The 15,780-nt window shown below is 29.2% G+C and overlaps 2 protein-coding genes across 4 annotated transcripts; both read right to left on the bottom strand.

Moving 5' to 3' along the window:
* Nucleotides 1–230: 230 nt before the first annotated feature.
* Nucleotides 231–2,097, bottom strand: LOC111283735 (NAC domain-containing protein 100-like). Its single transcript, XM_022872339.2, has 3 exons — nucleotides 1,539–2,097; nucleotides 1,147–1,424; nucleotides 231–1,057 (listed from the first exon to the last, which is right to left on the bottom strand). The coding sequence occupies exons 1-3, from the start codon at nucleotides 1,723–1,725 to the stop codon at nucleotides 470–472; spliced, it is 1,053 nt and encodes a 350-aa protein (XP_022728074.2). The 5' UTR covers nucleotides 1,726–2,097; the 3' UTR covers nucleotides 231–469.
* Nucleotides 2,098–9,774: 7,677 nt separating this feature from the next.
* On the bottom strand, nucleotides 9,775–12,079 carry LOC111283726 (2-hydroxy-palmitic acid dioxygenase MPO1-like). Of its 3 annotated transcripts, XM_022872328.2 has the most exons (4): nucleotides 11,621–12,079; nucleotides 10,266–10,328; nucleotides 10,105–10,176; nucleotides 9,775–10,011 (listed from the first exon to the last, which is right to left on the bottom strand). In XM_022872328.2, exons 1-4 carry the CDS (start codon nucleotides 11,975–11,977, stop codon nucleotides 9,895–9,897), a joined length of 609 nt encoding a protein of 202 aa, XP_022728063.1. In that variant the 5' UTR covers nucleotides 11,978–12,079; the 3' UTR covers nucleotides 9,775–9,894. The 3 variants fall into 3 exon arrangements, with proteins under 3 accessions (XP_022728063.1, XP_089602751.1, XP_089602752.1); XM_089746625.1 differs by having other exon boundaries at nucleotides 9,775–10,176; XM_089746626.1 differs by lacking the exon at nucleotides 10,105–10,176.
* Between the last annotated feature and the right edge of the window lie 3,701 nt (nucleotides 12,080–15,780).

Below are 15,780 nucleotides of genomic sequence, written 5' to 3'. Positions count from 1 at the left end.
TCATGTAGTTTAGGTGATGAGAATGATTTAATCTTTAAAGGTTCAATTCATCAAACGATTGCACCCAAAATGTAGTGAAAATCTCTTCTCAAAAGTCTTCAATTGTTAAGTGTTTTAATGAGAAAGAACAAAAACAAATAACAATTAATGACAATTTCTGTTTCTAAGCAATTGAACGATAATGATGCCAATATAACAGCAGCAACCTATAAAATGAAACAAAAATAATATTAGAAGAGAACAATTCAAGTTTTCTCATATGGTAATTTAATTATAAATAATACATTAATTTTAAGCTTCAATTTCTTTGAAAGTTTTCATTTAGGCTTACAGGAAATCTCTATTCATACAGATTCACACCACAATATTTTTCAAGCAATAATAGTAAATGAAAGGTCTAATCTTCTAAAATTGTAGCTTTTTTTTTTTTTTTAACTTGTTCCTTCTTCAAATGCTGCTGTTTCTGATTTCAGTAATGCCAAAAACAATCAAGGTCCACTGGTTCAGCTGAAGTAGAAGGGGCTTCTTGATCATCAAATGGCCTCTTTCCTGCTTTCAGATTCGATATGACAGAAGGGATTTCAGTGTTAATATCAGTGGTTAAACCTGTTTGTTGTGAAACACTACCCATCTTCCTCTCCGTTTTGCAATCCTGGCTCATGTTTGACCCACGGTTTTCAATTAAGGTCCTCAGGATTGATTGGTCCTGCATCAAAACAGAGCCAGGGCATTGAAAATTTGATGGGAAAGGGACAGCTTGAGCAGAGTAAAAAGAGTTTGAAAGTGGGATTGGTGGGAAAATGTCAGTAGGATTTTTGAAGTTATTAATTTTGTCTTCTTGGTTTCTTTGAGCATCAGTAGGTTTGGAGAAGCAGGGCACGCAAGCCGATTTGGCAACAGGTTCGTTCTTGCCATTGTATGGCGAAGATTCCATTAATGGTGGTAGACCAGCAGGACCCAGCTCATTACCAGAAGAACCCACCCTGACAAGACCTGAAATATGGGTTTTCTTCCCATCAGAACTCTTTTGGAATACCCTGCAAATTACCCATTCATTCTACAAAATAAAAACAAAAAGATCCATTAACACTACTTGGCTTACATACAAGGAAAAGCAAAGGAAAACAGAGAAAAAGTGTATGTTACCTTGGCAGTTTTAGGGAGGTTGTGGACTGAGTATTTGCCTTCCAATCTGTATTCATGCATGACCCAGTTGGTTTTTTCTCCTTTCGGAGCTCTACCGTTGTAGAAAACAAGAGTTTTCTTCATTCCAACCAATGAGTTTCCTCTGTAAATCTCCTTGTCTTTCCCCGTGGCTTTCCAGTAGCCAGAATCAGTAGCCCTATTTGTCCTCAGACCAGTAGGGTATTTTCTGTCTCTCACGCAGAAAAAATACCATTCTTTCTCTCCCATTTTTGCTTTCCCTGTATCCAACAAACCAAACAAACATGAGAAAGTTTTGAACAAAATCCTGAAACAATAACATACAAAGAGAAAAAGTAAATGAAAATTCTGAATTAGAGAGAAACAACTCTTACATGGCAATTCCCAGGGCTCAGACTTGTTCAAATCCACCTCTCCAATAGCTCTGGCGCTGAAGTTAATGTCAAGAACCTTCTTGTACAAGTAGCAAGAAATAAGCTCTTCATCAGTAGGGTGAAACCTGAAACCTGGGGGCAAATCCATCTGATCATATTCCTCACCAATTAGAGCAATGTTTTCCATTCCTGTTAGAAGCTAAAACCCTATTGCCCCTCTCTTTCCTATAACCTTCTCTTTATCACAATCTTGGTTCCAATCAACAAAGTACAAAAACCCCTCAAAATTCAGCTTAAAATCTCTCTCTCTCTCTCCCCCTATATATATCAACTGATCAAACAGCTGAAATTTTTATTGTCCAAAGCACCTGACAGAAAGAACAAAAACAAATAAAGAAACCAAAAGATTCAAATGGAAAGTGGCGCAGCAAAGCAATAAGAAGAAAGCTTATATAAAGCTAAGGGAAGTTAGGGAAAAAATAAATAAAGTGAAGGATTGAGAGAAAAAGGGAGAAGCCATGGAACTAAGAAGTAGTAAACTGGAAGAAGGAGAGGTGGTAAAGAGAAAAAAGCAGCATGGAAAACAAAAGCCCCCTAAATACTGGTGTGTGAAGAGAAAGAAACGTGGTACGTAAGGCATCTGGGTCGGCTGTTTTAACCATCCCCGCTCCCTCCATCCCTTCTCCCTAAACGAACATTTTTTTACGTAGTAATAATACTTGTAATAATAATACTAATGATAATTCTATTGAGATAGCATAGTGTTATTGAAGTCATATATAAAATAGATACGATAATATATGTATTTGTATTATATTTATTTTGTATTAAGTATATATAAAATATAAAAGTTTTTGTGTTATAATTTATATTTAAATGTCAAAAAACTTTTTTGTTTTTTCAAATTTATATACGATTTTTATTAAAATATTAAATTATATTATTATTTTTTTTATTTTTGTATTATATTATCGTATTATGTGTAAAATTATCAAATCTACCCTAAAATTAAAAATCTCAAATTCAAACCTAATCATAATAAAAAATAAATAATGATAATTATATTGTATCCCACTAAATGTTTGACTAGAGACAGCTAATCTCGAAAATCTAGCAAGTTCGATTATCTTATTAATTAGAGCGAGAATTCAAACCTAAAGAAAGTGGACAAATTTGGGTTGTTTTGATGTTAATTACTACATAATTTATCAAATAAATTGTGATTTTTTTGGATGACGAAAAAAACCCTTTAATATTAAAACTATGAGAATTACATTTACCATAATATCTCAATGGAGAATCTAAAATAAAGACATACAAATCGTTTCAAGTCAAATTCTTCTATGATCTATGCATATAATTTATAATTAATTTTTATAGATTTATCAAGAGGATTTAGGTCCAATGAGGTTAAGATGTTGATTTTATTGTTTGTTTCATCTGCAAATCAGAAATAGCGAACATGTGTGTTATTACAACATATTCAAACAGTAAGAGAAGCTTAGAGAATATTAGCCTACTTTTCAATGTGAATAAGGAGCTTTCCCAAAACAAATCCTTTTTATTATAATTAGTGATACAGCTGTGTGAATGCATGGAAGATTATCTGAAAATTAGATAAAGTTTTTATTCAACTCAAAATGACTCATTTAACCCCATATTGTTTTTTAAAAAAAAAAAGGTAAAATGAGTTGAAATTAGATAGGATAATTTTAAATAAAATATAATAATATAAATATAAAATTATTTAAAAATTTAATAAAATCACACATAAATTTGATGAAAATAAAAAATATATTTCATATTTTTGCAAAAACAAGTAAGAAAGTAGTTCATTTTGAGGTTGAATCAAAACATCAGAAATAGACAAATTATGGAAATATCAGCTGAAACCACTACCAAAAGGTACTAAAACTTTTTGTAAGAAAATTCAGCACTCTTTCATAACAATTTATTTAAAATTTTCATCAGATACAGAGAAAAAAAAAAGCCAAAAATAAGCTACAAGGACAAAATCAATAATCCCTCCCTCTACTTTCTTCATCTAAGTTCTAAACCTATACATCTTTCTTGAGAGGGCTCACCATTGTTTAAAATTAAGTCTTTCTTGCTAGTATGATGTAAAAGGATATAAAGTACTTACTGATTAAGAGCTAATTTAAGTTTGTTAGGTGAGAGAGATTTCAAAGCATTGGACAATTCTTTTAAATTAGCTTTCCAAGCTAATTTGTCTACTCTAGATACGGAGGATTTGAAAGGTCAATATGTTAAAATTTTTTTTTATTACGATGAATGTTCGAATTTAAGATTTTCAATTTTAGAACCGACTCTAATATTACTAAATTAACAACCCATTGGTCAAATGTTAACCTAAAACCTTTTAATAGTCAAGAATTAGCTCAATTTTTTTTTTTTTTGTTAATATACAGTCTGACTCTTGAATTATATCACTTTTTATAATTTAATATCTATAAAAAAATTCATGATTTGATATCTTAACTTTATTTTCATTAAGCATTTTGTCCTGTTATTAAGGGTGTTAGCCAGAATGATGATGAGATGAATATTGGCTAACGAAATGCACCATGTGTCATAATTTAATTTGTTATTTTCTTGTCAAGTTAGCATATTATTTATGAATTCAGGAAATGGGGATAAGAAAGAAAGTTGGATATTAAAGCATGAATTTTTATTTTGTAGGTATCAAATTATGAAAAGTGTTATAATTTAGGCTAAAATAAAAAAAAAAGTCTTTATATGTTTATTATATTCAAATAAATTTTTAATTTTTAATTTTTAATTTGCACTCCCATAAGCATTTAATTTTTAATTTGGATTCAAATAATTTTTTAATTTTTATCTAAATAAACTCTTAATATAAATCATTCTTTCATTTGAAATGAGGATTTATTTAGACACAAATTAAAATATAAAAATTTATTTAAATACAATAAAAATATAAGATCTTATTAAAAAAAAAAAAAGCTCAAAGGGTTTTTTAATATTTTATTAATTATTATTTGTCACGTCAAGATATTATTAACAGAGTTAGAGTATGAAACCAATGGTTTGATAGAATAAAAGTTGGATATTAAAACATAAATTTTTTTAATAAATATTAAATCGTGAAAATATTATAATTTAAGGGCCAAATTTTACATTAAACCTTTTTTATAAAGTGTGGTGTTGATATTTGACAACCACACATTTATGAATTTTTTTTAGTTCTAAAAACTCAAAGGTGCATAAATACCAAATGCTAACTCTAAATTTTAATGTGATCCCACAAACAATTTTGCCCAATAAACCAGAAAAGAGGGACCCAAACAAAATTACAAATGTTAATTGATTTGACTTGTCCTGAAAAAACTCCCCAAAATGCTGGCGTATACTCAAACCAACATTTTGTTGTGTATTTTCTTTTCTCTCCCTTTTGGTGGTAAATATATCAGTATATGTGAAAAAATTAGGGAGATTAATATTTAAATCCTTCGACCTTATCAATAACATAAGATTAAGTTGTCCTCTTTCAATTTTAATTCAAAATTTTGGCCAACTTAAGGTTTAATATTGTGCCATCTTTTAATTGATTTTATTTTGGCCTACTTAGGGCTTAATGTCATTTGTTAGGGTTGTGAGAATTAGTTTATATAAAAATTTTTTGTTGCCTTCATTTCTTACATTTTTTCTTCTTTTTTAGTGGTTTTTTAATATTTAATTTAATTTATATATGCTTTTTAATTTTCTTTTTTAAAAAAATTTTCACAAATTTTAAAATTTTTGTTATTTTTCAAATAATATGTTCTATTATCAACAAAAGTAATTCTAACATAATTAAATAATTACTAAAATAGAGGAAATAAATAGAATTAAGAATACAAAATGAAATAAAGGATTGACAAGTTGGGTAAAAATGTTTTGAATATTTAGAAGTGATTAAGAAAAACATAAAAATGATATAATTGGATAATAATAGTTACCTAACTTCAAATAAAAATTAATAGATAAAAATATATTAATCAACACAATAAAAACAAATTAAAAACATACTCCTTTTTTTCCCAAATTAAACTCCACATTTTTTTTTGGATTGACTCAAAATTGTTTTCATTTCCTATAAAACATACAATTCTTAATGTTCATATTATTTGTTTACTCTTTAACATTTAAATCTATAGTTTATTAATATTGTAAAAAAATGAAGAAATAATATTAAAATAGTTAAATTCAAAATTTTTTAACTGTCTAATTTTATTTTTATATCAATATTAAATTTGAGACAAAATGAGTTTCAATAATATATAATTAATATTAATCAAAGTATAATGTTACAAACAATTTTAAATTTTATTTTCAATGGCTTTATAAAATAATAAGAACATAATGTAAACAATTTTAAATTTTATTTTTAGTGACTTCATATGATAAATACACCCTAATATAAATAATATGATACATTAATGATCACATTCTTTTATACCTAAAGCATATAATTTTAATAACATGATTTTGTTTTTTACATGAAAAAATTATCAATAATAACTATTTTGAACAATCAATTTTTAAAAAAATTGATTCCATTATTACAAAATCACCTCGAAATTAGTTTGGCCCCAAAAAGTTATTTGCATTTTTTTCAAAAAAATTTAAAAATAATTGGTTTACAATTTTTTTATATTCACTTTAAATAATAAAAAAATCAAATGCAAAATTATTACAAAAAATATTTTATGGATTCAAAAATACAATTGTATTTTGTAATATAACAATTCATAAAAAAATTCTTCTTAATTTTTATGATCATAATGAGAAGTAATATAAATTATTGCAAATAAAACTTTTGAATTATCAATTTTTTTTCTTAATTAGTGTAATATTTTCATTATTATTTTTAAAAAATCTATTTTTTTACAATAATTACTTATTTGTATTATTATTTAATTTAAAATTACTTTTTATTAATTAAAAAGTATCAAAAGCCAATGCGAGCCACCATTCTAGTTCCTTTAAAAAAGAGAAGTAGCAACATTTAGGAGTGATAGATCTTTCCATCCCTATTACAAAAGAAAAATGAAAATACAATATGGAGGAAAAAAAAGTACACCAAGAATTTTGATTTATTAGTTATTTTAAGACTGAAACCAAGAAATATCCAAATTTCACCAGGCAAAATATTAAAGCTAACGTTTAGAGATTACTTGTTTAAAAGAATTTATGTATGTAATATTTTTTTTCAGTCATGTAAATATAAAAGCAAAGAATTTAAGAGTAGATTAAAAATTAAAAAAAAAAAAAACCCAAATTTCCGGTGCTTTTCCAATTTCTGAACCTAAAACAATCTACCCACAGATTAGCCAATACTTGATCAGCCTAAGTTCCACTCATTAACGCAGCACAATCTGAAAGCCAATTTGGCTCAAAAAGAATAAAGAATAAAAGAGGGAAAACTAGAAAAAAAAAGGCTATTTTAAAATGTATTTCATTGTCCACTTTTGTTCTAAATTTGAATCAATAATGGTATGGACATATCTTAATATCTTTGCACCAAAATAATCTAAATTAAGGTTATAAGTTACAACAAACTGTTGGTTTCTTGCCACAACAAACTGTTTTGATGAAGGTTATTTTTTTTACTAAATTTTAGATCAAATGACATATTATTGGACATTTAAAATAATTTAAATGCATAATATCTTTTTCACCAATATAAATATAAGGGTAACGAGATTTAAAAATAAATTCAAAAAAAATTTTTAGAAAAAGAAAAAAATGTTTTCAATCTATACAAGCATGTTAATTTCTATTGATCATAATTTTAACTCAACAAAATCTGTATTGGATGCTTATAAGCCAAGTCGGGCAAGTTGACAATTTGAAAATTTAGGTATGGATTTAGACGAGCCTCGTTCACCCATTTATTTTATGTTTAATTTGCTCGAATGAGCACCAATCAAGATTTTAAACCCTCCATTATTCTCAACATTTCAAGTAATTGAAGCTGTTCTTTTGATGATTGTTATTAGGAATAAAAAAAATTAATAATTTTGTGGGTTGGCGAAGGTAAGCACATTAAAGAGATAATGAGATTAAAGAAATAATGCAGCTGATGTTGTATATAAATGACCTGGCATGTCTAAGAACCAATGAGCTTGGAAATCCATGACCTAACCATGATGGCGGTGAAATTATTTAGTCCCTTTTCGAAAGGTTCTAGCATTTTTTTTTTTCTCTCTTCATAAGTTGGAAAATTTTGGAGGCTGAAAATCACACAAAACTTAGAAAATTTCTTTGATGATATTGGTGTTGGAGGTGCTTTAATTCCTTCAAATGCGCTAAAAACATGCACTCGTTTTATGGTAGGCGGTTGATCAGCCGGCAGAAGAATAGCTAAAGATAGTTTTTGTGGTTAAACTCGGTTGATGATGGAAGCAACTGATTTTGTATGTATGCATGCTTGTCTTCAACGGATATGTTGTTCAAAATCATGCTAGGGAACTCAATCAAGCTTTTGCTGTATAATGAACAATGATCATAACAATGAAGAGCAACTTGTCATTTACAGAACCAGTTCGTTTTACAGTCCTGGTGATCGAGCCCTAATCCAGGTCGTTCGTTTTCTGGTGCACAAACGAGACCGGCATGATGGGAATGATTCCACTGTGCCTGTACGTTTGGATTTAACGGATCCTTGCGGTACGTTGGGTCAAAAACTAACTCAATCGAGCCGCACCGGGATCTGTTTAGTCCAAATGGACCCTAAAAATCCCATTACTATAGGAGATTCAGGTTATGTTAAGGGCATCTAGGAAAAAGTTGTAATTAAATTACATCTGGTCTTCTATTATCAGTAAGTACCAAGTTCAAATTTCAAGAGTTGACGTCATAAAAACCCTTGAATAATATAAGTTCGTGAAAATAGAACCAGACTTTGGTAACGACTAGGAAATTCAAGGAATAAGGCCAATGGCAATGGCCAAAGTCATTGTTCAAAGATCTGGAACAACTAAACGAATAAAAAATTTCTTGCATACTTGAAAAAAGAGTCCCCATTTTGATCATCCTGTTGTCTATACATGTATACTGAACAATACAGCATGGCCAAACTGCTCCCACCACAGTAATTATTATCCCACATTTTAATGGTAAACTGAAAGGCTGCATATATTTGTAGTATCAATGAGAATTAATACCATTTTGGATTTACCAGCCATAATTTTGTTACTATGCCCAGTAACTAAAGTCCTGATTATATGTACTAACTGAACTAAACCTGAATTTGTTATTTTTGTCTTCAAGACAATAGAAAACTTCCTCAATTTATTGTTCAAATCTTAACCTTTTCCTCTTCACCTTCCCAATTGCAAACAAGTTGACATTCAAACCTGAACATCACTAGTTTCTGTCCAGAAAGGAACAAAATCTGATGTCCTCTTGTAAGAAATGTTATAATGTGAAGTCGGGTTGTGATCAAACCCTCTTTCTGTTTTGGCTGGAAATTTATCAACATGTATCTTTTTGGCTACCTTCAAGCATTTGGAAACACGGATTATGCCGTATCCGTTTTTGGAAAAATTGAAAACCTAGATGAGTTTTTTATGGAAAGAATTATTGGCGGGTTTGGCTATTGTTACTAATCACCAAGAAAATGACATCTAGAAAGCCATAGAAGAACGCAAGAAAGATGAGAGGTGGGACAAGTTTTTTTCAGGAACACTTTAATACACATGTTTGGCCTGTTTAAGGACATTAAGACAGCACACCAAGCGTCTAAACTAATACCCTCAAAGATATCAATGTCATGTATTTTATGGTAAGTGCAAAGCACCACTTGACCTGTCTGTACTTGAGAATGTTGAGGAAAGGTATTCAAGGCTGATGAGGCCTCATTGAAGCAGGGCCATTCCAATGAGGCATGATGAGGCAAAAGTAAGAGAATAACCAAAAAGAAAGTATGATGGAAGCATACATGATGGCTATGCTGGGATGACCAGGGCCGGTAGAAGAGGTTTTACCAGTTGATAATGAGTATTCCAAATGAATGCAATTTGACTCTTTGGAGGAGAGTACTGACTGTTTTCCAGGTACATAAAATAAAATCATAGAGCATGGGGAAAATATGAGGGAAATATAAGAAGACATCAGTTGGAGTCGTAGCCAGATCATAGCAGTGATTAGCTCTACTAGCAAATATGCAATCAAGAGTGGACCAAAGGAATGAATAAGGGAAATCCGAAAATAAAAGCAGAACAGGAGTCTGGTAATAATTTCAATGGTACATGAATACATGACCATTCCTTCATTGGTTTTTACAGTAGTTTAACCAAAATCCTTGCATGAGAAAGTTGATCAATCAAACCTAAGAAACCTTTTTCTGTTTCTTGTCCTGCCACTCCTTGATTTCAGCTTCTATCTTAGCTTTCACGCATCCATGAAACCCTGGATATGGTTCATATCCGAAGAGTGATTGAAGAACCTGCACCAAATAAAATTCAAATCCCAAACGGTTTAGAACTTCGGAAAATTTTCTTTTCATTTGTGTATAAAGGAACACAACTACTACCCCTACCTCAAGCAAAACAAAGAAAGGAGCCATCACCAAAGCTTGAACAAGATTGTCCAACAGAGCTGGTGCACGTTTCTACACAGAATATTTTAATGAGTGATTTTTGAAGAGTGCAAGAAAAGACAATTAAAGCAAAAAATTATAAGCATTATACAATCACTCACCTCAAACACTCCATGGCCTAGAAACTGTCCACTCCAACAGAACAATTGAGCAGCAAGCACAACCTGAATAGAGTGTACGGAGTTACAATTCAAAATAAAAGGAAAACCACGTTCAGCAAAAGCACACAAATGAATCTACATGACTAAAAACACAAAAGATTAAGTATCTTCGCAATCTGAAAAGCGATATAGATCAATTTATCAACATAAGAAGTAATTTTTCTTTTCCACAATAAATCATCTGGCAGCGAATTCCATATAGGTTTGTTCAAATATTACACAATATTGTCTGATGTAACCTTTTTCAATAAAAGAGTTTTCTTTCTTCATATCCTCTAATTCCTGAACAAATTATCGGTAAACACACATTCAACAGAGCCTGATTAGACAGAAGATATAGTGACCCTGCAATAGATATGAACATAAAGGGCCCTTAATTGCCGGTATTTAGCATTGATCCCTCCAAATTTAACTGTGTAAGTCCATAAAACTTGTGCTAGAAACACAAAAAGCAGGAATTAACCTTGTTCATTCACTTTTCTGGATATTGGCAGGACTTCTCCCTTAATTATTCATTCACCTACAACTTTCAATCTCTGTACATGATCAACAAAGTAACTATAAGTATAAATTATGCGAACTCGAAGCTTAGCTCAATTGGTTTATGTGATCACCCTTAAGAGGTGGCATCTAAAATTTCTAGAGTTCACATTCCAGCACCTGCAACCGCTTTACCCTATTCCGGGCTGCGTCGCCCTATGTACTAAAAAATATGAAATATGCAAAATGATCACTTAATGAAAAAGAGAGCAGCAGTCACAAATCTATTCTGAAATAATGGAATTATTTTTAACACCATCTTCAATTCTCCATCAATACAATGATTTCCTCGTCTACTAGACATCATTTAAAATTATTACCTAAAAAATTAAGTCTGTACTGCACTAAAGAAAGGGGCATAGTAGAGGTAGGCCTCTCCATATTAGCCAAGGATTTGTCAAAACAAGGTAAAGAAACAATTACATGGCAATCTAGAAAAGTCAATCCCTATAGTAAATGATTTCTGATGCTCAAAATAAATAAATCGGTTCTAGTAACACATGGATCTGGACTATTGAAAAGTATAAAGACTTGACTTTGATGCCAAGCTAGACCCAGGTTGTTTTACACATCCTGTTTCTTTCAACAAGAACCTCAACAGTACTGAAAAAGGAAGACAAAGTTCATTAAGAAAAAAAAAAACAAAAAACAAAATCCCAAATGAAATTAACAATAAAAATAAGGTTAACAGCATAAAATTGAAATTAAGATAATCAGAAAAGCAATTTTTTTCACAATTTTTCTACAAAACTTACCTTCCAAGCCAGAGAATATCCAAGCCTTGCAGCAAGAAAACTAGCACTAACCCAGCAACCTAAACAAAGCAAAGCCGCCAAGGACCCAGCTTTCTTATCCAAAATTACATAAAACAAGCCATAGAAAAGAGCAAAAGCAAACCCAAAATTAAAACCCAAAACAGGATTAAACCCAGAAGGCAAAATCCCAGCTTGAGAAAGATCGTAGACGGTCGGAGTAAAGTGGAAAAGAACAAGAGCAGTAAAAAAGATAGGCCACACAAATAAAGTATGTATCAAGATGTTGATTGGGTTACTGTGGTATGCCCCATAGAACGCAAAATGATTCTCAAGATCAAACAACCCTGGCTTTCCCATCTGCAAACAGTTTTTCTTTTTGTTTTGTTTTACTAAGAAAAAGCGTGAACAAGAAAGAACCGTATATGAGTCAAAGACGAGAAGATGGTTCCGCCTAGTTGTACTTTTGGGGTTGTATTCCGCTGCTTATATAGAAGTTAGGCGAAGAAACGATGTTTGCATTGAAGCAAACGCGCTAGCTTTTGCGTGTGGCTAACGGTTAACACTTTTTGGGGTTTATTTGGCAATTATGATTTTTTTTTTAAATATAAACTCATTGATTTAAAGAAGTGTGGTTTTAGCAAGTACTAGATCAGAAACAATGTTAGGACATTCATTAATCCATTGAAACTCCTCTACTGGTGTTGTACCTGCGTACTTTGCAGTTCTATGTGCGGCCCTGTTTGCTACCTTTTTGTACGAAGAGCTGAAAAGGACTGAAATTTAGCCTCAATGTCGTCGCATCTTGTATCAGTTCACAGATCATCCACAGATTCTCCTCCTTAGACTTTGGCTGATTCATTACTTCAAATGCATCCCTTTTGGTATAACCGATTGTAATCTTGGAAAATTCAATCGCTGTATTCAGGAGACTATTGCCTCTACAACAACCGGATCACTAACATGTTTTACTCTATTTGAGCATGCCCCTAACACTTTGTATTTGGCAATTATGATTTTCTCTTTTAAGTAATTGTAATTTTTTTTGTTTTTTCATTTTTATTTTGGGCTTTTTTTATAAATGAGAAGTTTTTTCGGATTTTGAATTATAATTTGCCACCAAAATATTATACAATACAATAAAACTAAAAGAGAATCTTGACAAAGTTTGGAATACATCAGACTCCACTGGCGGTTCAATTATTATAAAAATTTATGCCAAAAGCAATTTTGATATTTAAATAATGTTGCTGTATGTGATAATTTTTGTCGTTTGCACTCTGGAGATAAAGATTCCAGATCACTCCAATAGCAACTTCTATTTTTTTTTATTGTTGTTCCTCAAGTTAACAATTTTTAACTTTATTTTTTTGTTTAATTTATTTAAAAGATAAAGTAATTTTGTTAGTCTAATATAAAATTAAAATTTATTATATAATAAATTAGTTAATAAATAAATTTTTTTATTATATAATAAACTAATAAATAATTATTTATTTATTAAAAATATTATTTGATTTAAAAATAATTTTTAATTATTTATTAATTTTATAAACATTAAATAACTTAAAATTTTTATTACATATCATTTTTAATCAATATCTTTAATGATCTTTTATCTTTTTACTATAATTCATCCCACCGTGACATTTCTTTTATATTTAAATGTATATTTTATAATTGATTTTAATCATATTATTACAGTAATTAATCTTATTTTTATATTATTTTTAATTTCATCAAAATTAATTTCACCATCTATCTAAATAGACTCAAAGTAAATATGCAAATTTGGGTAATTGTCGTTTATTTTATGTTAAATATATATAAAATCCAAAAATTATCATATAAAAATTCATGTAAATATATTAAATAAGAAATATATTTTTATTAAATTTATGTATAATTTTTATTAAAATTTTTAATTGTATTACTTTCATATTTTTTATATTACTTTTCTTTTGTATTACCATTTTTTGTTGAAAATCATCTGAAAGTAACTCTTATTTTTTACTGGTCAAATTATGTGATTAATCCATGTTCTTCTATTAAATTTGAACTTTCGTCCCTTTACAATAATCTAAAGAAATCAAATCCCCATACTAGTTTAATTTAACAATATTGATCCAATTGATAACACTATTAGTTGATCTTCGTTAAATTAGCTGATATGGCCGTTGATTATGCTGACATGATATTAACTTCAATGACATGACGTTGACTTCAATGACGTGGCATTGACTTCAATAATGTGGCATTAACTTGCTGACATGGCAATTGGTATTAATGCAATCAATTATTAAATTATGCAAATGGACCTTACTTTCATACAAAATTTGAAATTTAATCTTTATACTTGCATAAAATTTAAAATTTAGTCATTGTACTTGAACAAAATTTGAAATTTAGTCCCTCTAATAAAAAATATTTTGAATTTTTAGAAAGTTTCTAGTTTTTTTAAAACATTAAATTTTAAAACTGCTATAATCTTCTTTCATAATATTATATCATAATATTGAAAAATCTATAACAATATTTAATCATAATTTTCATAAATTGTCACTAAACTTGTCATAATTTTTGTCACCCATATGAATTACTACTACTAGTTCTGTCACTATTTTTCATTACATTTTGTCATAAAATATAAATCTATTACTAACTTTGTCATAATTTTTTGTCACAATTACAGTATATTGTGGCCATATGAAAAAAATTTAAACCAATTTATTAAAAATCTATCACAAATGTGTCAATATATGATACAAATCTGTCATTATCTAATTTTAATAAAACTATTATTTTTAGATATTCATGGAGATAATCCAAAAATCATTGATATTTTTAATACTATTAAAAGTAGGAAGAATATTGAGAAAAATCTTAAACAAGTCACATTGTTTGTTGAAAAAGTAATTTCTGAGCTTGAGATTGTTGTTGAAGACAATGCATAACTTAGAAGAATAAGCCAACCTACCATCAACAAACTCCAAAAACTGGCTTTTCTTACTTACATTTTGTTTGAGAAAAGTTTTCAACAACAATTCTTGGATCATGAGGTTTTGACAATCCTGAAGAATTCACTTAAACCCTTTCTTCATGGAAGCTTGTACAATGCAAAAATCCGTAGGGTGGTTTTGAACATCTTGACAGATTTTTTACTGGATTTAAAGCAACAAGATCGATCACAATAGTTCAAGAAAAATGGTTTTAGAAAGGTGATTATGTTTTTGTCAAAATTTGAGGAGGAAACAAGTTGAGGAAACAAGTTCCAACAAGAAACTTGCTAATGATTTAATTGATAAATGGAGTTGAATCATATTTAACAAAAGTACGAGGTTCTCTAATTTGAGAAACATTAATGATGTTAATGTTCCTATGACAAAAAGTCTGTGAACAAAACTGCAATCATGGAATATAGAAAGGTTGATTTGGACTTCAATGGTTCCAAGGAATATAAGCTAAGTTCTCAATCTTCTTTTTTGAGCCAATGTGTTGTAAAACCTAAACCAACTTCATTTATTTATATGGTGAATCCTCGATCTAACTACAACTTAAAGATAGCCAAAGCTTACGTTGATCGACAACAAGTGCTAGGAGTATCATAACTAAATATAGCTAAAAGGTTGAAAAAATTGAAAGCATAAAAGGGGAATTGTTGCAAGCTAAAAAGCATAGTGCCCAGGGTTGTTGGATACTGTTAAGCATTTGATGTTATTCGACCCTTTTGGCATTTACTGTAAATTTTTTAATAGTTATATTAATGAAGTTTAATTTTTACATCACTATCTAAAGGCCAAATTATGCAATTAATGACAAATTTGTATCATATATTTATAAATTTGTGATAGATTTTTAATAGATTGGTTTAAGATTTTTTCTGCATGGGCATAATATGCTATAATTATGACAAAAAAAAAGATAAAATTAGTAACAGATTTATATTTTAATTATAGAATGTAATAAGAAATAGTGACAAAACTAAAAATAATATTTTGCATGGGTGACAAAAATTTTAACAGATTCAGTGACAATATATAAAATTATAATTAAATATTGTGATAGATTTTTTAATATTATGATAGAATATTATAAGAGAATATTGTAATAATTTTTAAAATTTAATGTTTTAAAAAATTAAAAAATTTCTAAATATTCTAAAT

The sequence above is a fragment of the Durio zibethinus genome, chromosome 17, assembly GCF_047325235.1.
Source record: "Durio zibethinus cultivar Kanyao isolate XHJ-2024 chromosome 17, ASM4732523v1, whole genome shotgun sequence".
Taxonomy (NCBI): Eukaryota; Viridiplantae; Streptophyta; class Magnoliopsida; order Malvales; family Malvaceae; genus Durio; species Durio zibethinus.
Note: the sequence above shows the minus strand (reverse complement) of the source record. Positions and strands in the feature narration are given on the sequence as shown.